The sequence below is a fragment of the Tursiops truncatus genome, chromosome 8, assembly GCF_011762595.2.
Source record: "Tursiops truncatus isolate mTurTru1 chromosome 8, mTurTru1.mat.Y, whole genome shotgun sequence".
Taxonomy (NCBI): Eukaryota; Metazoa; Chordata; class Mammalia; order Artiodactyla; family Delphinidae; genus Tursiops; species Tursiops truncatus.
This window is the reverse complement of record NC_047041.1, coordinates 23,930,673-23,957,620: the sequence shown is the minus strand read 5'-3', so window position 1 is coordinate 23,957,620 and position 26,948 is coordinate 23,930,673. Positions and strand designations below refer to the sequence as shown.

Sequence of the window (26,948 nt, the reverse complement as noted above, 5' to 3'; positions counted from 1 at the left end):
GCTATTAAGTTCACATAGCCAGCAAAAGAACTAGTCTTGAGCATGAAAGATCTGTAACTAAGGAATTCTTCAGGGAAAACATTCGTCAATGTTTTAGTGAAAAAAATTATTTTTCTCCTGTCCCTGAAATAATTTATTTCCTACATCCACAAATAAAATAATCAAGCAATGCCAAAATATAAGGCAGGGCAAAAAGAAAAGAAAACTACATAAATCTGTCTTTAAAGCAAATTATAATGAAATCTCTTTGATTTCTGTTTTCCCTTTCAAGCTGTTCATAGTTTTTTCTTCCTCCTTAAATAAAGTCTTTTGCTGACTACAAAAGCAATATATGGTAAATACAGGAAAATATAACAAAAGAGGTAAAATCACCTGGAGTCCTTCTTCCCAGAGATAACCACTCTTAACATCAGTATCACGGGACTTTAAATTATTCAAAGTTACTTTGATTCCGAAATTAATACTGCTATTTGACTCACTACTCTTGAGGTCAAAAAAATTCCTGTTCTGCTTCTCCTTTTTATTTTCAGAGAGGTCAAGTCATTTTTTTTTTTTCATTTCATAAAAAGTAGCTCTCCTCTACTAGCAAAACCTTTGTTTCGGAACAGAAGTTTTCCTCTGGGTCTCTTTTCTCTGAAGCAAGTTCTCTGCCAGTAACCATCTTACTGAAAGGAGTTAACCAACCAGCTGGATGTCTCTCAATGATCACACCACCTGTCCTAACTATAGGGCTGAGGTGACATCATTGCCCTTGGAAATTGAATTTAGTTCCTCAAGGTGAAGCTAGTGAATGATTTCAGACTTCACTTTTCAAATGGCTAGGCTTATTTTATATAGAATAAACTATGTCAAGGTGAGCTATGCTTGTATAATAAGGTCCATGTGTATATAGTACTTTTGGAACCTGTTTTAGTCTTTATTGTTATCTATTGTACAAGGTTAATTGTTTAACAACGATCAGATTTCATCACAGTGCATTTAGGTCCTAATCAGGAACAATAAAAGTCTATTAAGGACAGTAAACTTTATAGATATATTTCCTAAAGACATATCTTTTCCTTTTTACCTGGGTTTAAATATTAAACATTATTACCATTCCATAGATTTATCAGGCCTTGATCCAAGAATATTTGCTTAGATTATATTTAAATATAAGATTCTTTAGGGACTTCCCTGGTGGCGCAGTGGTTACGAATCCACCCGCCAATGCAGGGGACATGGGTTCGAGCTGTGGTCTGAGAAGATCCCACATGCCGCGGAGCAACTAAGTCTGTGCGCTACAACTACTGAGCCTGTGTTCTAGAGCCCGCGAATCACAACTACTGAGCCCATGTGCTACAACTACTGAAGCCCGCACGCCTAAGAGCCCATTCTCCGCAACAAGAGAAGCCACCGCGATGAGAAGCCCGCGCACCGCAACGAAGAGTAGCCTCCTATCACCACAACTAGAGAAAGCCTGCACAGAGCAACAAAGACCCAACACAGCAAAAAATAAATAAATTAATTTAAGAAAATGATTCTTTAATATTTGTGTTAATAGCATGTAACCACATCTTCTTCAGGTAAGGTAAACAAGAGGGACTTCAGAAATGAGGTACAGGGTTTGATACATTTTGAGCACTTTAATACAGACTGTAATTATTATTTGCTTTCCTTTAGTACTGGGAATTCCAAAGCAATTCAATGCATAGACTTACCTTGGAAAAACTCATCCTCTAGCAGTGAAGCATCCCACGGAGGCATGCTACTTCCCTCCCTCATGCCTGCTGGCTTGGGGACAAATGCACTGCCAATGGGTTGATTTTCCAGAGGTGAATTGTATATTTTTGCCTGCTAATTTTAAAATAGAAAATGTAATATTATTTCTGGACTTCCCCAGCCAACATGTTCCCACGAAAATGTCCCAAGCTTAAAAGTCCTAGTCTAGGGCTTCCCTGGTGGCGCAGTGGTTAAGAGTCCACCTGCCGATGCAGGGGACACGGGTTCGTGCCCCGGCCCGGGAGGATCCCACGTGCCGCGGAGCGGCTGGGCCCGTGAGCCGTGGCCGCTGAGCCTGCGCGTCCGGAGCCTGTGCTCCGCAGCAGGAGATGCCACAGCAGTGAGAGGCCCGCGTGCCGCAAAAAAAAAAAAAAAAAAAAAAAAAAAAAGTCCTAGTCTAAGGACAGCAAATAAATTTTCCTAACATTTATTTCTCTAGTTGTAATGTTTTGTTGCTTTTGCAATTTGCAACTGATCACAAACTTCTCCATACCTACATTAATTCCTTTCAGTATGAGCCTCTCCCTGCAAAAGATTCCTACAAATTTACATAGCACTACAAAAATCTTAAGGAGGTTCCTGGAAAATAGGAAAAAAATTGACCTCTCTTGAGTGAGGAATGTTGTCTCTCTGGCCCCAGTGGCTGTAATTTTAGATTTCTTAACACTGTACCTATTTTCTCTCAAGAGGCGGTTAGCTGAAACTTGCGGTAGATCTTAAGATTTGTAAACTTGATGGATTTAGGAAAAAAAAGTATTTCTATCCATGGAAATCATGTAGCATGGTAGAACCTCCCAGATACACATAAGGAACTGATTAATCATTCTGAAAAAAAGGCGCTGAAAAGCATGACCTTATAATTTTTTTTTAAACCTTTGCTAGTTTTATAGGATTTAGGAGAATGATGTAGAGTTCTTTACTAGCAAATTATATCTTGATTTCATTAAATCCATCACTGCTCTACTTTTAAGTTTTAATTTGTCTTTATAACCTTGGGGAATTATCCACTCCCACACCTCCACTTCCTTTTGCCAAAACTCCATTTGCATTTCCTCTGGCAAACTGGGTCTGCCACTCATGACTCCACTTTAACTCATCCTGCCTGCATCCCTGCACAAGGCCACTTCCCATTCCAATTGCTTTATTTTCAGTTCACTTTCTACCCAGTCCTTGCCGCTTGAATCCTTCTCTTCCCCAATTTTTCTCTTTTATTTGATGTTCACTATCACATTTAATCTCATCTTGAATGCTTAAGGCCAAATCTCTAATATTTCTAAAGCTCCAGCTTTTTAATTTCCTCAACACAGGTGTGTCCAATTCTAAAGCCTAGGTTTTCTTAATCCTTGCATTCGTCATAATCTAGTATTTTTATACCTGTTTGTTTTCTTTCTCAAGATCTAGGTCAGTTATTTCTTACAGAAGCCCTGCCCAAATTTCATTGACTTGTCATTTTCAGTTCTATGGGTAAGCTGTAATTGAATACATACAGAGGAGATTTAGTAATAAGAAAAATAATCCAATGATAATTTATTGGTTATTGGATATAATTTAACACACTTATGTTAAATTCAGAAGTAAACAAATATTAGAAGCACGATATAACTATAGGGATATACCAATTGGAGGTAATAAAACTAGAAACTAATCATTTGAAAAATCAGATCAGTTACAGTTACACTTTTCTCTCTACAGTGCATCGAGGTGTTCTCTTTTGTGTCCTACCTACTGTCTCTCCAAGTCTTTATTTGTGCTAATAACAATTAGCCATGAACCTTATAAGCCCATTCTTCCCAAACCTTCAGTTTTGGTAGTTGGTGCAGAGTAGATACATTTAAGAGAATAGTAAGCATCATTGTCTCCCAACCATTTTAACATTCAAATAAACTTCAGATTTCCTCTATGTAGACCAGAGTACATTCTTTTTGGCCTCCTGGATCACATTCCTTTATAATGAATTTATAATAAAATGCAAAGTACATGAACTGAACACTCAGGTGAAGAGAAGAACCTCTCTAGGCGGGAAGGGTTTCTACCAAGAGACTGTGAATATAACATCCTTTGGTTATATTTCTGCACAGATCTTCTGCTTCAAGGCCACCCCTATTCACCTAACATATTAAGGATGTTTCCAACACATGGAGATATTATATGGCTAAGAGAGGTAAATCCTTCTGCGGCTCAGAGCACACACAGATCCTCAGTCAGGGGTCAGTCTTGGACTCCGAATCTTCCTCCAAAGAATATTCTGTGCCATAACGTCATCATAAAAGATGAAGCCTATTTCCCATACCTGGCCTAGAGGATGAGGCCCAAACACCTCCATGCAGCAAAATAGTGTCAAAATCCTTTTCCAATTTTTGATTTAAGCCTTTCTTCCCCAACTAGCTTTAATCCCCATGCTCCAAGCTCCCTACACACAGTCCTTTAAAATGCTGTGCACTTCTGAGGACTCTGTGTCTCTGCTCCTGATCTTTGCCCTTTCTCCTCTTCTTCTGGAAAATGTCAGCTCATCCTTCGGAGTCCAGCTCCTATATCAACCTCTCTGTTAGTCCTTCTCCAATTCTTGCAGGAATAATTAATTACCACAGTATTTTTTATGCACCTCTGGTATTATACATTTTATTTCATATCAAAGTTGTTTACATTCTCTCCACTTTTACTTTATCACTCGACTTCTACCCTTCCTCCCCTACCCTCTCACACATTCTAATCCCCACTCTGATCTAGGAAACCAGGGATTCACAGACACATGAATAAAACCCTGGAAGTGGACCAAATTCTAAAATAACTAAGAAAGCAAAGTATTCTACTTTGTATCCTGAGCACCTTGCATAGCATCAGCATATAAGAGATTGACTCATATTTACTGAACTGAATTCAAAGACGATGCTTCCCACAATAATATTTCCCACTTCTGAACTTCTCCAATACATTTTTGTACACTCTTTTGATACTATTTTATATTTGAACAAAATTACTCATTTATTCAGTTTTCAATATACTTTAAAAATATCTTCTCTCATTTGATCCTTAGAACAAACTTGTGAAATAGGTAGGGATTTTCATTCCCACTTTGCAGATGAAAAAACTGAGTCTCAGTTAAGTACCTTACTCAAGTCACAGGAATAATAAAAGGTGACACTGGCTACTGACACTCATATGGTCTGATCTTTAATCCTATTTTCTCCACTACATTGCTTTGTATTTTTATTTTACTAATGTACATTTCTTCAATTAGGTGGTAAACTCTCTGAGGACAGGAACCTTGCTTTAAACATTCCATACCCTCCATGCACACAGTTATGGATTGATTTTCAATATACCAAGGTAGAAAATTACATATATAGGATTTTTAGTGAAGATTATTACAGAAATTGAGACACTGAATATTTACAATATTGACTCAATATAGCATGTCTGAGGTAGCAAAGCATAATGGTTAAGCACATGAATACTAAACAAGTCCAAATTCTGGTTCTCTCTCTTAAAAGCTGTACAACTTTGGGCAAGTTGCTTAACGTTTCTGTTCTGTACCTTAGTTTCTTTCTTGGAATAATGAAAAAAAAGACAAAAACGCAACAACAACACTCCTCATCTGATAGTGGTGCTGCGAGGATTAAATGAATTAATAGTTGTAAAACACTTTAGAATGGTGTTTAGCACTTAGTAATTCCTCATCGTTAGCCATTACTAGTCTTCTGTGGTTACAGAGAATTTCCTGGAGGACTCCTGCAGGTACTCGTAGTGTAATGAGTTAGAAAAGTGTCCTACAGGATTAGAGGCCAGAGTCTCAAAATGCTGGCTTTAGGGTCTCAGTTACATTCTTAAACATGGTACACAGAATATGCTGAGCAAAATAAGGCCATTTTTCCAACCCCAATTCACTCTACTGATAACATCTGCAATTCTGACATGATGAGTCAAACAAACCTCTGTCATAGAGTAACCTCAGACCATCTGAGAACTTCTAGGGCAGCCAAACCTGTAGAACAGCTGTTGGAACTGAAGCCGGAGCTCGTGGATGTTATCAAATGCCTTGATAAAGTCAACAAGTTAATTTTTCAAGGTGTTCTTGAATTTATTCTGCGTCTGTTTTCCTGCAAAGGTCAAATCCAGCATTGCATCTTGTGGCTTAAAACCACACATTCATTTCTTCTTTCAGTTTCTGAGTACTCACGTTGTGCCAGGAAGTGGGGATACACAGGTAAGCAGGTATGGTCCCAGTCTCAGGGAGCTCACACCAGCCTAGTCTGGTTATGCCACATTGGAGGTATGTTTCTAGGGGTACAGAGCTGGCATATCAGCTAAGAACAGACCCAGCCTGAATTTGTTCAGAAATAAGGAGTGACCAAGTGGCCAAGGCCATACAGTTTGTCTATTCTCGGAGATGGCGGCTACTTTGATTTTTGATTCCTCGCCTTTAAGGAGATGGTTCTCAGCTGAGGTCAATTTGCTCCTCATGGAACATTTGGCAATTTCTGGAGATAGTTTTGATTGTCACAGTTTAGTGGAGGAGAAATACTGGCATCTAGTAGGATGCCACTAAACATCCTACAGTTCACAGGAGAGGCCCCACAGCAAAGAATTATTCAGCCCAAGATGTCAGAAGTGCTGAAGTAGAGAGGAACTCTGAGCTAGAAGATCTCTAAGTTTCTCTTGTCAACCTAAATAAAAGGGTAAACTGAGGCAAGATCGAGAGATGAGTTTATTTAGCAATAGCAGAGGACTTGCAATTTGGGACACACAAGCTGTAGCGAGCTGCAGGCAAGTCTGCTGAGGGTTTGAGATAGGCTGTATTTGGGCAGGGAATGTAAAGAGGGGAAAGTTCAATTCGAGTCTGTTAAAACAGACTTATATACACTACCAAATGGAAAATAGATAGCTAGTGGGAAGCAGCCGCATAGCACAGGGAGATCAGCTCGGAGCTTTGCGACCACCTGAGGGGGGGATAGGGAGGGTGGGAGGGAGACGCAACAGGGAGGAGATATGGGGAAATATATATATGTATAGCTGATTCACTTTGTTATAAAGCAGAAACTAACACACCATTGTAAAGCAATTATACTCCAATAAAGATGTTTAAAAAAACCACACAAATGGAGACCAGCTTTGAAAATTTCCTGAGCAGACAAAACCAGTCCAGTCATACAAACAAAGCTCAGTTAGCTTATTTTGTGAGGCCAACCTGACCCGGATCATTTTTGTTCATGCCTCTGGAAACCATAAGCAAAACTTTGCAAGGTTGATAGGAGGCAATCCCTGACCAATTCCCTGTCATTTAAGAAAATTCCAATATTATTATCAGTTTTCTGTAAATCAGGCATTTATGGGAAATCAGTTTCTCGGTCCTTAAGTTTTGTCTTCCTCAGGGAACATGTGTCAGATTTTCCATTTTATGCAATGTATCCTCTGGTTCCATTTTATTTATTATTTTTATTTTTATTTTTTTTGCGGTACACGGGCCTCTCACTGTTGTGGCCTCTCCCGTTGCGGAGCACAGGTTCCGGACGCGCAGGCTCAGCGGCCATGGCTCACGGGCCTAGCCGCTCCGCGGCATGTGGGATCTTCCCGGACCGCGGCACAAACCCGTGCCGCCTGCATTGGCAGGCGGACTCTCAACCACTGTGCCACCAGGGAAGCCCTGCTTCCATTTTAGACTGAAATTCTTTCACACATTCTAGCTCTAAAAATTCTGTTTTCTGAAACCCTTTGCTTCTTTTAAGCTGATGTAAATGTTTATTTATTTATTTATTTTTGGCTGCATTGAGTCTTCGTTGCTGTGCGCGGGCTTCCTCTAGTTGCGGCGAGTGGGGGCTACTCTTCGTTGTGGTGCTCGGGTTTCTCATTGTGGTGGCTTCTCTTTGTTGCAGAGCACGGTGCTCTAGGCGCGCGGGCTTCGGTAGTTGTGGCATGCGGGCTCTAGAGCACAGGCTCAATAGTTATGGCGCACGGGCTTAGTTGCTCCGCAGCATGTGGGATCTTCGTGGACCAGGGATCAAATCCATGTCTCCTGCAATGGCAGGCAGATTCCTAACCACTGCGCCACCAGGGAAGTCCCTGATGTATATGTATAAATAGCAGCTTCCTTCTCTCTCTTTTTAAAAAAATATTTATTTATTTATTTGGCTGAGCTGGGTCTTAGTGGCGGTATGTAGGATCTTTTAGTTGTGGCATGCAGGCTCTTAGTTGTGGCATGCAAACTCTTAGTTGCACATGCATATGGGATCTAGTTCCCTGACCAGGGATCAAACCCGGGCCCCCTGCATTGGGAGCACAGGGTCTTAACCACTGGACCCCAGGGAAGTCCCAGCTTCCTTCTCTTTGAATGGAAGGTCATCCAAGAATGTAGTACAACCTCCTACAAAATGTTGGAATCCCCCTTGTACAATTCCTGCTAGGCTACCAACCAAGTGAGAGGAAGTTCATTATCTTAAATCTTGGCAAGAATCCCTGTGGCATCAAAGGCCAAATTCCAGCTCTCTGCAGGTTAAGGGGATAGGACTTTCATGGATAAATAATGGAGATCTACATGTTATACAAAACTCTTGTCTTCAACAATCGTTTCATTATTTTCTCTCTCCTACTTTTTATAATAGTTATTAACTGGGAGCTGCAATCATCAGCTTGAGTTTCATTTATATTCCCAGTTCTTACTTTTTTAGATTGACATGCTCTGAGCAGAAAAATGGTTTAAGGCAAGCAGCAATTAAGAGTGCCAAAGAAGGATATCTACTAATCCTCAGACTGGACTTTCAAATCCCAAGAACTCCAGATTAGCTCTCCTGTTTTATAACTTCTAGGTGCTCGCATTTCTTTTTATGTTCCTCATTTGTTTCAGACCCCATGGCTCTTAAATGGGAAAGGAAGGTTAGCTCTGAGCACTTCTCCGAGGAAAAGCAAGAGTACAGAAGCATCCTGAAGTAGGGCTCTGTCCTTTTAGAGAACAAAGCTGCATGTGTGCCAGTTCAGTCTACTGCTCAGTTAAAGGAGAGTCTGCATGTAGCGAGCAACTGGGGCTCATAAACAAACAGGGCTTTGGGGCTGTTGAAGCTGTAGGCATTTTTGACTTCTGGCTACCGAGTTAACAGAGACCCGGGTGTTTCAATCCTGATTATACCATTTTCCAGTGTGACCTTGAGCATGATCTTTAAATTCTCTGAACCTTAGTTTCTTCATCTTTAAATGGGAATAATAATAGTACCTACTTCATAGATTACCTCTGGGGATCAAATGAAGTGACCCATGTCAAGTACCTGAATGATAGCAAGTTCTCCATCAGAATGTAGCTGTTGTTGCTGCTGGCGTCATGGTTGGGGCTCAAGCATATAAAGGAGAGAAAGTAGCATTACTCTGAAGAAGAAAGGAGGCTCACTTTTGTTTGTGAAGTAAAGAACCTCTGTTTATATGCACTCCTCACCAGAATTCTATCTCATGCTTTTTGAAAAAAGAAGAGAAAGGTAGATATTAGTACTAAGGGCCATCAATTGAGAAATGCCTCTACCTTCCTCCTGCACTCTTAGGTACCTTCCAAAACTCCGTCTTTCTTTCATCTCCAAACCATATGAGTTACACACGAAGACACAAGTGTGTGTAGATCAAAAGTCATGATAGCAAAAAAGTAAGAAACAGAAAACTTAAAGCTTCTCAATCTTATAAGCATGTGAACACAGAGATAAATTTAAATTTAAGCCCTTTAAGTGGAGGTCCTGTTGGGTCAGCCCCCTCATGTGAACCTGTTCTGTCCAAATGCATCTCACCTATCAGTGGTTTCCTCTTTGAATACAAATGATGATCTTGCCCAGAATAGGTCTAGCACAGACCCACACTGGTTTGAAGTTTATTTGGAAATTTTCAAAGCTGGTCTCCATTGATTTTGACAGACTCAAACTGAACTCTCCCCTCTTTACATTCCCTGCCCAAATACAGCCTACCCCAAATCCTCAGCAGACTTGCCTGCAGCTTGCTACAGTTTGCATGCCTCAAATTGCGATTCCTCTGCTATCCCCAAATAAATTCTTCCTCTGTCCAACATTCTAGGGCTGTACAGGACTGACACGTGGTAAAATATCAGAGATACTAACGCTAGTCTCTGTGGACACACAATGGCTTCACTCCTCCTGGCAGAGCCTGCTGTTTGAGTATTTTAGTACCACAGCCAACTGGAAACAGATCACAGCTGGGAAACTTTGAACTCTGTAGGAGAAATCTAAGCTTCTCAAGGAAATTTCAAACTGTGCCAATGAGAATTCTATTTAAGTAGGTAGCCAATCAGGAATTACATTAATTCTGAGTTCTTCAGCATAACCTTTAGTTCTTCGGTTACTTACCAAAGCAGTTCCCCTCACAGACACAGGAGGTATGTGGTCGTCACATCTGTGAAAAGAATTTGAAATAACTTCTTTGAAGAAGTGCCTAACTTTTGGAAAATCAATAGCATGTTTGCTATTATATCTTGATATCTTGAGAAGATATATTTCTGATGCTTAGTAGGGAGACATTTCTTAGTGCACTGTTGAAAAATCTTTCAGAAACATTTTCCTATTCTTGCTTAGGATCAATGTTTTACATCTTTGTCACTCAGGTAGCCAAGAAAAATTACATATTAGTGGATTTGTACTTGACATAGCATGAAGACAATTACAAAAACAGTTATATTTGTTGAGTGTTTACTGTGTATCAGGCAGTATTCTCATGCTCTATAGGCATGTTATCTCATTTAAATACATCACTCTTGTCAGGTGGATACTATGACAACTCTCATTTTACAGATTAGAGAAGTTAGAAGACACTGTACAAGGTACATAGTGGCTGAGTTCAGAGCCGGCCACAGGCTGACTGAATCTAGAGCTCTCATTCTTGATCAGTATGGCACACAGAATTTTCTTGTAAATGGGAAACAGATTTTCTGCTTCTGTACATTTTTATTTTAAAGAGAGAGTAAGTCAGAACCAGACTCAACAATTCTTAAGGGAATTTTTAAAAAAGCAAACCTTATAAAGATGACTTCAGGATGCTTATTTTTATACATATGTCTTATTTATTATGAAATCATCTTGAAGGAGAACAATTATGCTTTTACTATTTATGTTGCTCCTCTAAAATTCAGTAGAAGGTGAAAAATTTTAAAGACATAGGTCCAAAATTGAGATAAATTTTGATTTTTTTAAATCTATAATCCTATGCCAGGGTATGCTGCCTGAATTGCAGCTTAAGAGTTAATAGACCATAGTGACTCAGAGCTCTTGTATGAAATCAAGTCCTCTCCTTCGCTAAGAGAACAGCAAAATGGAATCAAGAATTAAACAAACTGAGACTCTAGGTCAGATCAATTGAAAGTGGCAAGATGCAGTTTTCCTTCATTCAAACTCCTAGTTGCTTCATGGTTCTTGAAAGTTGAGCATAAAACCTGGGAGGCCAAGCAAGTTTATATTTAAAAGATACCAACATGTATTTTATAGTTTAGCTCAAAATTTAAACAGAAATTAAAATTAATATGGATTTTTTTCATATTATTTTGAAATACCAGCTCTACACTAATAATATTTAGAAGTTAAAATACTGTTTTTATTCATATGCTTCCTTTTCATACAGCTTTATTGAGCCTGCAAGCCTTCTACATGCTACGCACTATTTTGAGTGCTTTGGAGGAAATAAATATGCCTGAGATAGAGACCCTGTTCTCTGAGACGCTTTATGATAGGAAAGATTAGATACATAAAGAGCCAAAGTGCAAGCCACAATGTGAAAAGGACAATACAGACAATACAGAGGCTTAAGTATAATATGCTGAAAATGCAGAGGGGCCGGTGAGCACTTGCCGAGATAAATGGGAAGGCAACAGGGAGAGAAGGTGGTGGTTGAACAGGTATGAGAGGAAAAGAACAGCAGGAGCACAAGCCTGAGGTGTAAGAGAGTAAGGGAGGCCGGGAACTGGCAAGTAATTCAATTTGCCTGGAGCCAAACTGTCCAGATTGTGAAGATTCTTTCCGGAGCCCTGTGGAGCTGCCGGCTTCATGGTGTCGCTGCGCAGCTCAACACTCTCATCAGCTCAGTCAGGCCCCTGGTCTGATTTGGAGTGAAGGGAGCAGGGGCAACAATCAGTTTCTGAGGGTAGCAGGTGGCACAATTGGGACAGAGTGTCACCGAGTGGGAGGGTGTGCTGTGAGTGGGAGGATGCATGTTCCCTGACAGTGTGCAAGGCCGTGTGGATTTAGGTTGCAGGCAGGGTATAGGACTCAGGAGGCTTGGAGGCCCAGAGTCTCCATGGTCACTTCCAGGCCCACCTTCAAGTTAATTTATGTTTCTTCCACTGAAGAAACATAAGTATGCTTCCGCTTGTAGAGTGAATAAAAACAACAGTGTAATCACAAAAGCTATGCTGGTTAAAGTCCTCTGGACTGGGTGATTTCAAGAGATTGAAAGCTATCTCACCTGCATTTGCTTACAAGTCCTACTGAGCCATACCTTAAAGATCTCTCACATATATTTCCACTTCACCAGCTATAGGTAGAGCAGTTTCTCAGCCTTGGTACTACTGGCGTTTCTTCTGTGTAGTGGTTTGTCACATGCGTTATATGATGTTTAGCAACATCTCTGACCCCTACCCACTAGATGCCAATAGCACCCACCCTTCAGTTATGAAAACCAGAAATGTCTTTAGACATTGTCAAGTGGCTTTCGGGGTGCAAAATTTCCCCTGCTTGAGAACCACTGTGCTAAAGTGATTTTTCTAAAATGAAAATCTCATTATGTCACTTCTCTATTTAATGAAAAAATATATATACAATATGCACACACGCATGAAATACACCAAAATAATTAGTGTTTGTCCAGGTCAGTGGGTGGGGGGTGATTTCATCTGTTTTTTATATATATATATATATATATATATATATATATAAAAATATATATATATAAATATAAATAAAGGAATGCATATACATATATAATAAAGAGAAAAAGTGATTAAGGGCTCCCTGCTGTCTACAGGATCAAGTCCAAGCTCCTTAGCATTGCATGTATAAGGTTCCTATGTTCTGGCCTTTGCCAGCTGATCCCACCCCACCTCTTATCAGTCTCACCTTATACTTGGTCACTGAACCTCAATGACCTAGATGAGTTCTTACTTTTTTCCAGTCTCTGCATCTTTGCTGTACCATTCTTTCTGCCCAGCGCAACCTCCTAACTCTTAATTGCCTAGCTCAGTCCTATGTGTCCTTCAGAAATTGGCTCTCTTTTTCCAGGAATGCTTCTGTATCCTCCAGTCTGAATTAACTGCTTCTCCTATAATGTTCTCATGGCAGGAATACCTTGCATCCACCACAGCACTCACCATATGATACCATAATCATCAGTGTACTCGGCTGTCATCCAGGCTGTCACTCAGAGGTCACCCCTGTGTGTTTTCTAAAGAGCATCCCTTCCTCAAGATCCTTACTGTCATTTGCCAGGAAACTGCCATAATGAATATACTGCCATAATGAATAAATCCATGATGATTGTGATGTGATCAGCACTTCCTAGAGTTCTGCCCAACCATACGCAGTCATCTGGTGTTCCCTACTAGATTCTAAAGTCCTTCAGGTGGGGACTTTGCCTTATTTTCACGATTTTACCTCCAGCACTAAACACAGTATCCGATCCAGAGTAGGACTTTGATAAACAAATGAAAGAGAAGCTATCACCTCAGCTATTAGTACCATGCCAGGAATTCTGATGGCCCTTGCCATAATGAGGGTAGAAAGCTCTGTAACCATGGCTCCTAAACCTGGATGAGCATTCAAATATCCTAGGGAATTAAAAATAAATAAAGTGTTCCACTTCAGACCTGAATCAGAATCTCAAGGCTAGGGCCTGGTTATCTGTCATTATTTTAAAATGCTGATGAAATTCTAATAATGATCAACCAGATCATCTGGGAACCACTCCCTTTGTCATGCTTCTCCCTCCTGTCACCACAATCCTACTGTTTATCTGTGGACACCACACCTGGGATCACTGAAGGAGAATTTCCAGAGAAGGATTTTGCTTACTCTGATCTCTCCTTTGATCTAGGTGTCTTACATGCCTGTGTCCTCCAACTGAAGCCTAGTCACTTAGCAGGAAAAAGGAAGGCAGCATAGTAGGACATTTGGAAAGAGAGAAAAAGGAAGAGTGAGAGAGACAGATAGACAGAGAGAAAACAGAATCCAGGGAAAACAATAATCTGCCTTTTAAACTTTCCAAAATAGCATTTGATCTTTTGCTTATGTAAACTGGAGTGCCTAGGCTGTGTACATCCTATGATAGATCAGGTAAATTTGAGCACCCACCAAAAACTCTGCATCCTCAGGTAAAAAATCATCTGAAAGGAACAGGGTAGTGGGCAGGCATACCCTCACTCCAGGAGAGCAGTTGTCACGCTATAATCACAGCTGTGTGGTGAGTGCTTACTGTATGCTATACACTGTGATGGTCCTCAAAGGAAAGAAGCCAACTTAAATTTAACTGTACATGTTACTCATGAGTCTTATGAACTAGTTCTCTTGTACTTCCACTTTGCCCTAGTCCTTGGGACTACAACAAAGGAAAGTATAGAGGAGAAAACAATCAACATCTCTAAAATCACCATCATGAACTGGTGGCACATGGCTTCATACCTTTAAGAATGTGTGTAGACATGAAGGGGCCCCTTTGCAGGGACGACTTCATTGTGGAGTGTGTTGGTGCATGGAACAGAGGGTGGCACATCACCTATTCACAGTGAGGCGTACATCAATGGAATAACTCGGGGTCTGGAATAAGAAAAAGTAACTGCAGATATTGCTGGGCAGCCAGGAAGGCTGCATTTACAAGCTCATGATATACACTATTAGGTACTTGCTGAACTATGTGGAGGTGATGGAGTTACTGAAATTCTGTGGCAGGGACTGAGCTCCATATCTCAGGCAATAAATACCCCAAAACAAGACACAAGGAAACATAACTTACAGGGAAATATTAGGAGAAAGATACACAATCCAGTCAGCCCTCAGTGTCCACAGGTTCTGCGGATTCAACTAACCACAGATGGAACCCTGGTTGGCTGAATTTGTGGCTATGGAGGGCTAACTGTACATTTTGTATAAGATACTTGAGCACCTGTGGGTTTTGGTATCCGCAGGAGGTTCCCAGAACCAATCCCCCGCAGATACCAAGGTACAATTGTATATGTATGTTTTCTTGAATTTTTGGCTAGTAATAAATGAATTAAAACATTAATGGAAAATTTTCTTTGTTCCTGGGTTGTGGTAGAGTCATAGAGAGTACAGTTCAATCATTTACAAATAGGATTAAAATAATAAGGGGATAATTTGGGAAGTACATAAATTTGGGAGGAGAAACTTCAGTAGTCATATTTGAATCAGAAATAGCAAAACTTTTTGCCTTTTCATTAATTAATAAAGTCACTATGTTCCCATGGCTTTCTAGGGGTTGGCTTTCTCTCTGTGATTTGCAGAAGATCCTCTTAAACTGCTTTGCTGACTTGTTCTCCAGAAGACAGTGTGTGACAAAGTCGAGTCTTGATGCTTCAGCAAGTAGAAACCTGCCTCGCACAGGATGACTGTGCTCCCCTCTGGGGCCCTCTGGGGCTCTTTGTCAGTTCCTCCCACTGCGCTTATAGGCAAGGAGGAGCTCCTGAACCAGAGTCTGTATGCTGAAGCTTGATTCTGTATTTTGAAAAAAATCAGAACTGCCTAAGGAAAAAAGCTCTACGTAAGAATAAAGGGCCCCTCGGAATGTATGACACACAATTTATAGTCCTACCATAGTACTATGCTCCCTTAAAAACACCCTTCCCCCAGCACACACATACACATTCAGGATTTAGATCCAGATATTTAGGTCACATTCATATTTAAAAATAAAAAGGGCATATTTTCATGTTTTATCTTCTGAAACCTATTAGGAGCATAAAACAGTGCCTTCATTACATTCTGCACCAGCACAATTATTCCCACTTACGGTTTGAACATAAAATGTATTTAAAGATGGCAAATTCTGAAAACTGTAACACACACACATGCTTAAAGGATAAAATTTGTTTCATTTTTGTATCCTGTGTTTGGCTAAAAGACAGCTACAAGTCATTGTGATATTTAAGAAGAACAATCGCTAAACAGAATTTTGCAAGAGTTTCATTTTTTTCAATTTGGTCTATAACTAAAATACATGATACCCAAAATGAAGATTGTAGAACTTTCATCTTCTTTGATCCACTTTGGCAGCAACTTACAATATGAGCTTGGAAATAACTTGTCAATAGAGTTAACAGTTTCCTCAACTTTTCCTAGTTTACTAATGTTAGATTGTTCAGCTACAATAAAACTCTGCCTTGAAGAAAATTACCTAAAACACAAATTACATCATAAGTCTCAGCCACACTACACATTAGGAATATTTCTTTTCTCCTTAAAAATAATATTTCCTATAAAGGAAATACTCCTCAATTTTTAATTCCCAAATGAGAGAATTACTAGAGTTTAAAACATTTTTTACAAAGAAAAGCAACTCACTATTTGAAGAGTACTTCCTCGTAAGTGACTCTGGTGGAAACGATCACATAAATCTACATTTTGTTCAGCTCTTCACTATTTCATCAAAGACAAAAACAGCCTCAAGTGAAAGCTGGAAGCAAAACCCTTCCATTCCCCCAAGAGCTCCTCTACGAGTCAGGAGCCTCATTGCATGCTTCACCAAGCTGCTTGCTGCCTGTTGTTTTTCAGCAAGAGTGACCTCCAACACCTTTTATTTAGAGCTGCAATGCACTCTTAAAGGCATACATGGAACACATCATGTGCCAAGCCAACACCTTAAGAGGGTGGGAAGCTTTTCAACCAGGAAGACATGCTGAAAATATTTAGCAGTCAGCAAATTGCATGTAAGCAAAGCCTTGCTTGTTTTTCACAAAACAATCCAACAACGTAATGAGTCAAGATGAACTGATTTACACAGTTCTCAACTGGGAACCATCTGGAACAATACCTCCACTGCTCTCAGAGCTTCCCCTCCTTCACCTTAAGTTTAAATTCCAAGCAACTACAGAGGAATGGCTGTCCTCAATATTTTTAATGATGGTAATATATTTTTTCTCCATTTCATAATTCAGTTTTTCTCTACTCTTTGCTCATCTCATTTATGCTCATTTACTCTTTAAACTGCAATTCTCCTGACACACATACTCCCCAAGTAAGGAGTAGTTTCAATTTAAATGTAACTACTTGACCAGGGCAAAGACCAGGCTCTTGGAGCAGTGGAGAAACTGCCAATAATTATTTCTCAACATTTAATCCATCATTCACTATGTCCACCTCCTGAGACCTGTGCAGTTGGTTAGAAGTTAGATTTCAGATGAGCCCAAAGTTTCATAAGAACTTTGTCCCTTTGAGGGCTCAGCCCTGTTTCCTTTGTTACTATCTGAAATTAAATTCTAAGAACATTAAACATTCTGAACACAAAACAGGCTGGTGGGCTCTGGTATCAGATAACTAATGAGCTGTCACAGGAGCTGAGTTTAACTCACCCTTTCTCTCCCAGTGGTTGAAGCTTTAAAGTCTCCTTTCTGGATTTTCTGAATGAGAATAGAGAAGCAAATGATGATCTGAAGCTCAGCTGAGAAGGAACGGATGTTGGGTTTCTTTGATTAGGTATATTTTTAGATCTTGATGTTTGTAATTCCATAGGATCTAAAAGAAAATTGTAAAAATTTTGCATGATTAATATTTCCAGGTAAATACTCTTGGAGAACTAACACCCCCACCCATGCAGTCTAGGAACGCAGGCATCCCCACATGAAGACCTCGGGACTAGGTGGGGCCCTGTGCCTCTTGGTTCTGCTGAGCGGAGGAGCCTCACTAAGAGTGGGGCATCTTTCAGTAGGTGCTGGGGCCTGCAGCTCCGCAGGACATCCTTCCTCTCATACCAGCTGGGACACTTTCTCAATGCGCTTTCCCCATGGCAATCCAAGGCCAAAGGTAGTGTGTTAGGGACCTCATCCGGTTCTTGTGCTGGTCTTAACTACCCCATCCTTCAGAAATTTTTATTTTGGTGCTTTAAAAACATAGTGATAGGGCCTCCCTGGTGGCACAGTGGTTGAGAGTCTGCCTGCCGATGCCGGCGACACGGGTTCGTGCCCCGGTCTGGGAGTATCCCACATGCCGCGGAGCGGCTGGGCCCGTGAGCCATGGCCGCTGAGCCTGCGCGTCCGGAGCCTGTGCTCCGCAACGGGAGAGGCCACAACAGTGAGAGGCCCGCGAACCGCAAAAAAATAAATAAATAAATAAAAATTAAAAAAAAAAAACACAGTGATAGACTACGTGACTTTTCATATCAAAGAAAGTAAAGGAAAAGGAAATTAAGCCCTTTAGAGTGCTCCTTATTCCCATTAAAATCTCTGTGCATATGTATTTGCTACATATACGGTTTATATGTGGGTATGCATGTAATATAAATATGTATAATATATATGTATAGATAATATGATATTATATATGAGTATTAAAAATTCTAAGCCATGCTCAACATATACCAGTTCCATCATACTGTAATACTTTTGGACATGCTGAGTTTTTAAATGAGAAATTCAAGGTAAGGGGAAATTCATCATGGTATATATGGGGTTAATCTAAAAATCTGAATTGTGAACTTTTTAGATAAATTTCTTTTTTCTGGGAGTTGCAAAATATTTCCAATATATAAGTTTAGATATATTGTTACATATTTCTCAATGTTACTAATGTTAGTAACATATAACAAAAGCAGTCAATGTGACTCTATACTTTACACTGTTTTACTACTTAAAATTTCTAAATGCACTTTGTTATTCTCAAACAGTCCTGAGAAAGCAGTTTTTATTATCCTCATTTACAGACTAAAAAATAAGTGATTGGTGAAGGTGAGAGACATGCTGGTAGTCACAAAGTTAGAATGTCCAAGGAAGGCATTTGTTTGAGCTCATTTTTGGGGTTTAAGTTACCAAAGTACCAGAAGGGTGGCAGTTTCTCTACCACCTTCCCCCTCCTAACCCCCCTCCTGTCCTGTTCTCCTTTCCCTCCCTTCCTCTGTCTCCCCCTCCTTGTGCATCATCATCCCATTTATTTACATGCTTACTGTGTTAGAGTTCAGTACTTTATATGTATTATTTTATTTAATTCTCACAACCACCCTGTGAAGTAGGTATTATCATACCCATTTAAAGATGAGAGAATTGAGGCTTATAGAGAATAAGAATAAGTAATTTGAACAGAGTCACATGAATTCTGATAGAATAGAGAATACAGAGACAGACAGAGTGGAGATTTGAATCCAGGCCCTTTTTGATACTGATGCCTGTGTTCTTAACCATTGTGCTATCTTGCCTGACTCTAAACATACCCTCAAGACAGTACAGTCCATTTTCAGTTCACTCTTTTTATTGTGAATTTTGCCCCTTATGATTTAAAAATAATCCTGAACATGATTGGTTAAATTGGAGATCCCACTGAGCCTTTATCTACAATGAGGTGTCCTAAGATCTCACCATTTTCTACCATCCCCTTTCTCAGTCTGTATGTAACTGGTTGTTTTAACATTTGGCTAACATCTGTTTCATTGCAAAACTTTTTCCTTTGAACTTCTTCAAACCATTCACCAGTTACTCCTTGAAGCCATCTGATATCCCTCTTTGTCTTCTGGAGTTTGCTGAAATAAAACAAAAATATCAATGCATGCTTTAAATTTCTTTGCATGAAGTGCAAACTCGTGGTGGGTCAAACTTTACCTAGTGGAGGCGTTGCATAAACTATAAGTCCAGGGGAAAAATTGGCTCTAGTCGGAGTTTCCTCTTCACCACCATGGATGTATTTTGGCTGTAATCATATAAATTCGATGACAATCTAAAAGTGTCTGCTAGTAGTTGAAATAATCAAGTTGCTGAGGACAATGTGGGTTGAGCATTGTGCAAACCTGACCTAATAATGCAACTGAATGATAGATATTTTAATGACATGGGGAAACTAGAATATTCCAGTTCTGATTACGCATTCATTCATTCGGTAATGATTAGATGTTTATTGAGCAATGTAGGCAATGGGGATTCAATGGTGAATATAACAGATAGTGTCCTTACTTGCCCATTCAGTGGTCAAAGAGAAAAGCTTACATGCAGAAAAGAAATTGTTGAATGTAATGGTCTTAGATAATGGAATTCTTTAAACACACAGACACAAAAGCCCATGAATGAGGACATGGCTAATGCTCAGTAGTAAGGGCAGTGCGATTTGAGATGGATAGGAAAGGTCATCCAAAGCACAGATGTGTCTGATGCACACTTCCAGAGTGCCAGAACTGAAATTCTGCCATTATTTATTTTTCCTTCTCCCCTGCCCTTACCTGCTTAGTCTTCTTTCAAATGAAAATGCTGCTCTAAGTCCTTAGTTAAATCATGAGTTGTGATTTTTTTTTTTTTTTAAAGCAGATCATTTGCTTCATTTCAGGAGGACCCTAGAACTGTTTGGAAATGAGAGAATATTCAATCCAGAGGGAGACTGCCCTGGACTGAGGCAAATAAAGCAGAAAGGGGAGTCTGAAGAACATAATGACAAATTTCATCAAGTGGTCAGTTTGACAAAGCTCTGATGAAAAAGCCAGGCTTGTTGTTGGGCCCCAAGCTCGAGAAGTTCTGCTGTTATTTATTTATTTATTTTGCGGTACGCGGGCCTCTCACTGTTGTGGTCTCTCCCGTTGCGGAGCACAGGCTCCGGACATGCAGGCTCAGCGGCCATGGCTCACGGGCCCAGCCGCTCCGCGGCATGTGGGATCTTCCCGGACCGGGGCACGAACCCGTGTCCCCTGCATCGGCAGGGGAACTCTCAGCCATTGCGCCACCAGGGAAGCCCCAGTTCTGCTGTTTTGGAAAGAAGTTCATGTGACTCCGCAGTTGCCTTTTATCCAGGGTCCTCTGTGAAGCACAAGTGTTAGAGAGTTTGTATTCCTAAGAAAGTGGTGAGCAAGACAGCTGCAGAATGGCTAATTTGGGGTTAAAGGCAATGAACTGTGATGGTTGCAAGTCAGGCTCCTGCTTGGGGCTATGATACTGTCATTTTATAAAATAATCAAGAGGGAAGCCAGAGGCCATCCTGCCCAGACTTGCATTTTGAAAAGCATTACGCAACAGTCATCATGTCTAATCCGCATAATTTGCATTGGTGCCTCCCATTTTGCCATTGCCATCCCTCTGACACCTGGTCACTCCTGTCTCTATTGCTACTATTCTTACTAACAGACTAAGAGACCACAAGTACCAGTTTCTAACCAGTACTGGCTGCCTCCAACTTGTTACTACCTCATTTATTAATGTCATATATATATATATATATATATATATATATATACACACACACACACATATACATACATACATACATACATATATATATATATATATATATATTTTTTTTTTTTTGGCCACACCTCACAGTTTGCAGGATCTTAGTTTCCCAACCAGGGATCGAACCCGGGCCCCAGGCAGTGAAAGTGCTGAGCCCTAACCACTGGATGTCCAGGAAATTCCCTAATGTCCCACATTTGTACATGACCTCTAGTTCCTCAAAAACCCTTCCAAATTATCAGACCCCAACATTCAGCAGCATCCCTGCCCCCTTCTCAACACATCCTTCTCATTTCAGAGGACAGTCAAGCTACCCGACTTAGGAACTCTCTAATAAACGTAACTTTATTATTTTTTTCTAAAGCCTCCATATAACATTGAGTCTCTTTTAAAATAATCACACTTCATTTAATTTCATCTCAAGCACTCATTCCACACTTGCACTCAAATCCATCACTGACTGTTTCTTGTTAACATTTGGCCAATGAAGTCAGAAATCTGTACCTCTATGTGAATACTCAGACAGTGTGAATTCTACTCCAGGACATGTATCTTAAAGAAATACCCTCCCACTCCCCACCCCCCGCAAAGTACATTAATTTAACTGAACATTATGCAGTTGCTAAAAATAATTACTCAGGCAATGTAGCATGTGACATAACATGAAGCAGAAAAAACAAAGTACAACATTTTATCTGTGCTTATATCTATGTGAAAATGATGCACTCATTTAGACACACTAGGGAAAAAAATCAAACACCCGGTCTCTTAGAATACAGTAATTACAGGTATCAATTCCACTTTTAATTTTTGTAAAATTATGTTTATTCTATAAGTACAATATATGTTTCTTTTTAATGTGAGTTTTTATTTATATTATCATTTTACATTATAATGTTTCTTGTAGATAGAGAAAAATATCAGTCATATTTTCACAATCCTAATGCAATCGGTATTGCCCTTTTTTTTTTTTTCTTCGCGGTACGCGGGCCTCTCACTGTTGCAGCCTCTCCCGTTGCGGAGCACAGGCTCCGGAGGCGCAGGCTCAGCAGCCATGGCTCACGGGCCCAGCCGCTCTGCGGCATGTGGGATCTTCCCGAACCGGGGCACGAACCCGTGTCCCCTGCATCGGCAGGCGGACTCTCAACCACTGCGCCACCAGGGAAGCCCCGGTATTGCCCTTTTGATGTGATCTTTTCCTCTGCACGTTTCACATGGTTGTAATAAAATGTATTAAATATATATTTGTGGAAAGCCTCCTGCAGAGAAGATGCAGGGATACAATGGCAAGCAGAGCTGATATAGCTACTATCCTAGAGAGCTTACCGCCTAATGAGAGAGACAGATATGAGTCCAATAATTATACAAATATAAGATAACAAAGAGTGGTAAGTATGATTTCTTCATTCAACACATGTTTGAACTCTGGGCAAAGAGCGGTGAACAAGTCAAGTCCTTGCCCTCATGGAATTTACATTCTGTTGGGGTAGGAGTGGGGACAAACAATAAAAAATTAAACAGGTGTTATAAGAGCATATAACAAGGGGCCCTGCTTATATGAGGCAGAAGCAAATATTTCCCTAAGAAGATGACATACGGCCTGAAGGATGTATCTCAAATTTATTGAGGTATAATTGACATTATTATTTAATTTTAAAAACTTTATTTTACAACATTAGTTTCAGGGGTACAACATAATGATTCAATATTTGTATATACTGTGAAATGATCACCACAACAGATGTCTAGTTAACATCTGTCACCACATATAGTTACAAACTTTTTTCTTGTGATGAGGACTTTTAAGATCTCTACTCTCTTAGCAACTTTGAAATATTCAATACAGTGTTATTAACTACTGTCACTATATATAAAACCATATAGTGGTTATATGTAGATACATGAAAGAGCAAGATTTTGAAGAAATCCAGTGGCTTTTAAAGCAGAAGTATTCCAAGGTTGTCAGGGAAGTGGGTGAACATGTACAGCCAAGAGTGAGAAGATTCAAGGGTAAGGTAGTAAAAACTGGCATTGTGTTTACGTGTTACTAAATAAGTAAACATAAATAGTTCTGGCCCTTGAAGTAAGGATAACCCAGGAAGGGAAACTATGAATGACATAAAAGTCTACTCTAGGTATTACTCTAGGCATCAGTAATTTACCGCCTTAAGCTTTATATTCCCATAAGCCCTGTGCACTATAAAATACAGTCTGTACACTTGCAATGGTTGACTGAGCTTCTTGTACTAAAAGGAGCACACCAACTGTAAAACCAGTGGTTTAGACTCATTTATTTACTTAAAAAATAAAACATCAAATTAGCTCAACATTAGCAAAAAAGAAAAAAAAAACCTGAACACAAAGCAGGGGTATCTTGATGTATGAAACTTAAAAAGACAATATTTTAAGTTTCAGCTAGCCTTAGTCTGAGAGAGGTAACAGTTGCTTGCAAATGGAGTTGAACCAAGTTCATGGCCAGCCTGTACAGGGCTCTTCCTCATCTATTTTGGTTTGTTATATATTCAGCCAGTCATTTAGAGCACACGGTCCACTTTATACCCAAGAGAATAACCTCAAGGTTACAAAGGACATACAACATACATATAGATAAATCACCAGTACACAGATTATTTGCTTCATTAGTGCAGCTTGACTCAACATATCACAAGGGACTGCTGTCTATACATGTAATTTGTTCTACCCTGATTAACTTGACTAAACTAAATCAGGTCTTTTCTTGCTGGGCCGTAGTCCCAGCCCTCTGCTCCAAGTCAAAATGCTCTTTCTTCATTCACAGGAATCTTAGTTTGCTGTGTGCTGTCTTTTTCCATTCTAGCACCTGCTGAATGAGTCTGTCCTCTGAGGTTCCTCCTTCTATGTTAAATTTCTTTTCCTTTGTTTTCCATCCTTGAGTAATGAACCCATCTCCCCATCTTCCTTGTACTCCCCCACTGTGCCCTTGCCGACCTTTGCTACTCACTTTTCTTTGTCCACCTTTTTCTGAGCAGGTCTCTGTCCTCATCTCTATTTTGATGACTAATTATGTACTAACCATTGAGAATGTGCTCAGTAAATGATACACAGTTGTCTCTTTATCTTCCAGTCTTTTGCCCCACTTGTCTGCTCCCTGAGAACCAAACTCTGGCCTGTTCTTGAGCTGCCATCAAATAGTAGAAAGAGCACTGAATGAGGGTCAGGTTCTAGCTGGTGATCTTGGCCAAATATTTAACTCTCTTGCCTTTGTCACCTGTGAAAGAGAGTTAAAGGCACGGTAGGTTGTTTACAAAGCAGGCGTCCATGGTTCCTTTCATGGCAGAAGGTATACTCCTTCGTGGAGTGACTTTGTCCCTCCTCTGCCCCCTTGAATCTGGGCTGGCCTTGTGCTTGCTTAGACCAATTGAAAATGATAAAGTGAAATTGTGAGGCTTCTGAGCCTAGGCCTCAAGAAGCCTTGCAGCTTCTGCCCTCTCCCTCTTGGAATCTTGATTCTCTGGTCTGAAGAAGCGGGGGCTAGCCTCCTGGAGGATGTGTTCATGTGCAGAGGAGGACCCAGCAGAGTGCTATCACCAATTGCCAGAGATGTGAGTGAAGCTTTCTTAGACCATCCAGATGCCATCCAGCTGCCAGACGACTGGAGCCAAGGGAGTGATCCCAGGCAAGACTAGGAGAACCACCCAGCTGAGCCCAGAACAAATGGCTGTCCCTTAGAATTGTGAGCTAATAAACTGAAGTCATTTTAAGCCTTTAGGCTTTGGGATGGTTTGTTATGCACAATTTTTAAAAATGGACACAGATGAGATTATCTGGAAGATATCTTCTCAGTAAATCTTCTCAGGAAATGATGAGAAGTCCTGACCAAAATGTATGGTCAGGACTTCCCTGGTGGTGCAGTGATTAAAGAATCCACCTGCCAATGCAGGGGACATGGGTTTGATCCCTGGTCTGGGAAGATCCCACATGCCGTGGAGCAACTAAGCCTGTGTGCCACAACTACTGAGCCTGCACTCTAGAGCCTGCGATCCAGAGCTACTGAGCCTGCATGCCACAACTACTGAAGCCCGTGCGCCTAGAGCCCGTGCTCCGCAACAAGAGAAGCCACTGCAATGAGAAGCCTGTGCACCACAACGAAGAGTAGCCCCTGCTCGCTGCAACTAGAGAGAAAGCCCACATGCAGCAACGAAGACCCAACACAGCCAAAAATAAATAAATAAACAAAATGTATGGTCAAAAGACTCATCATTCTCACATCAGAATTAAATCATTGAGAAATCTTATAAAACTGAAAAGGGGTTTAAAGCATAATCAGGTCAATCTCCCTGTCTTCAGATGAAATAATAGCAATAACAGATAATAAGGGAAGATGCTATATATTGAGCACCCACCCTCTCCCAGGATTCTGCAGTCATAATCCTCACAATGCTGCACAGGTATTGCTGTCCTCATTTACAGAGGCCAGCAGGCTGGAGCTGGAGAACTGGGATGGGTACTCATGCCTCATTTGCAAGTCCATGGCCTCATGACCTATCTCACTGTCTCTGGGTACTATTAACCCCATTAATAAACAATGCAATTGATATCAGCTCAAAGTGATTTTTCCCAATTAAAAAGGTGACAATGAGTATTCAAATGTGATTGAGAACAGTCAGACAAATGTTGAAAGCAAACAAATTCCCCAGACCAGAAAATAGGAATTACAGCTTCTATTTTCTTGTCAGAAAAATCTCAAATTTCTCAAAATTGTTCCCTTATCATCTCCTCTTGCCAAGGGCATCAATTCCACTTTTGGCTGTTCTCACCTTCCTTTCATCTCCTCAATTCACATTTTTTTCTCCACTTTTCTTATTTCCTTGGTTTCTATACACGTATCAGTTTGCTTCGCTGACCTTCCGGGTACATGACCCATCTTATTACACCTTATTCTGCCTTCCAGGCAGCTAAGCATCCTTATCTCTATCAACCATCTGCTCTTGCCTTCGAGGACCGCTTCCCAAATATTCCCCATATCCCTCACCCTATCCTAGTCTCACAGGTTCAGTCATCAGTAAATCCTAGAACGAATTGTTCAATTACACCGAATCCTGTAAAAGTGGATTTGTCATTTGAATTGTAGGAGATCAAAGCAGCATTAAAGTTTGCTTCCCACACAGGAATTCAAACACATTTTTGTTTTATATTGCCCAGCAACCACAACACACAGAAAAGCACAAATGAGTGCACGGGGTGGGAACTGTGTCCAAGTCGCAGCGTAAACACTGAGTTAGTGTCATAGCAGACACAGGATCAGTCTGTCCAAGCAAGGACCTTTCAAACCCTGAAACCCCAAGGAAACTCACCATCTTGGGAAAGTGTTGCCCTTTTGTTTTCCTGCTCCAGAAAGGTGATACTTCCAGGTCCAGATTTCTTATCACTCATGATCTAGGGAAAGCTTTAGGACAACTACTATGAGTTCTCAGCCAGGAAGAGGAAAAGTAAAGAATGCAAAAGCCCTTGTTCAGTGGTTGTAACAGCAGCTTTACAATCCAGGTCCTGGCCTCTCCTCTCCCTGTTTGCTGAAAAGAATTGTTTTTTGACAGCCATGGCCCCTGATATCAGAGGCTATTTTTTGGCTCAGCCCATAGCCAAGACTCAGAAAGGGCAGAGATTAGAAAAAAGCAAGCAGGTGTATTGAAAAAATGTGTTCTTTTGATCATAGAAAAGTTAAAACATAGAAGGAAGTCTAGAGGAAGGGAAGCTCAGATAAGGAAAAGTGATGCAAGCAGGAGACAACAAAAACAAAGAGTGGCAGGAAATAATGGCACCAGCATTC

At 40.4% G+C, this 26,948-nt stretch overlaps 1 protein-coding gene across 19 annotated transcripts in view; it reads right to left on the bottom strand.

The window, feature by feature from the left end:
* The window catches only part of POGLUT3 (protein O-glucosyltransferase 3), a 105,530-nt gene that overhangs the window by 38,644 nt on the left and 39,938 nt on the right, over positions 1–26,948 (bottom strand). For 3 of the 19 annotated variants that reach the window (XM_019941933.3, XM_073808239.1, XM_073808240.1), the window contains 4 exons: positions 19,295–19,455; positions 17,300–17,462; positions 10,086–10,131; positions 1,698–1,833 (listed from right to left, as the gene is read on the bottom strand). In XM_019941933.3, coding sequence (XP_019797492.1) covers positions 1,698–1,833; positions 10,086–10,131; positions 17,300–17,462; positions 19,295–19,455 — 506 coding nt within the window. Of the gene's footprint in view, positions 1–1,697; positions 1,834–3,132; positions 3,228–9,011; positions 9,193–10,085; positions 10,132–14,396; positions 14,532–16,292; positions 16,714–17,299; positions 17,463–19,294; positions 19,456–19,534; positions 20,910–26,948 lie in introns of those variants that run through there. The other 16 variants (XM_019941937.3, XM_019941934.3, XM_073808242.1 and 13 more) reach the window with 16 other exon arrangements.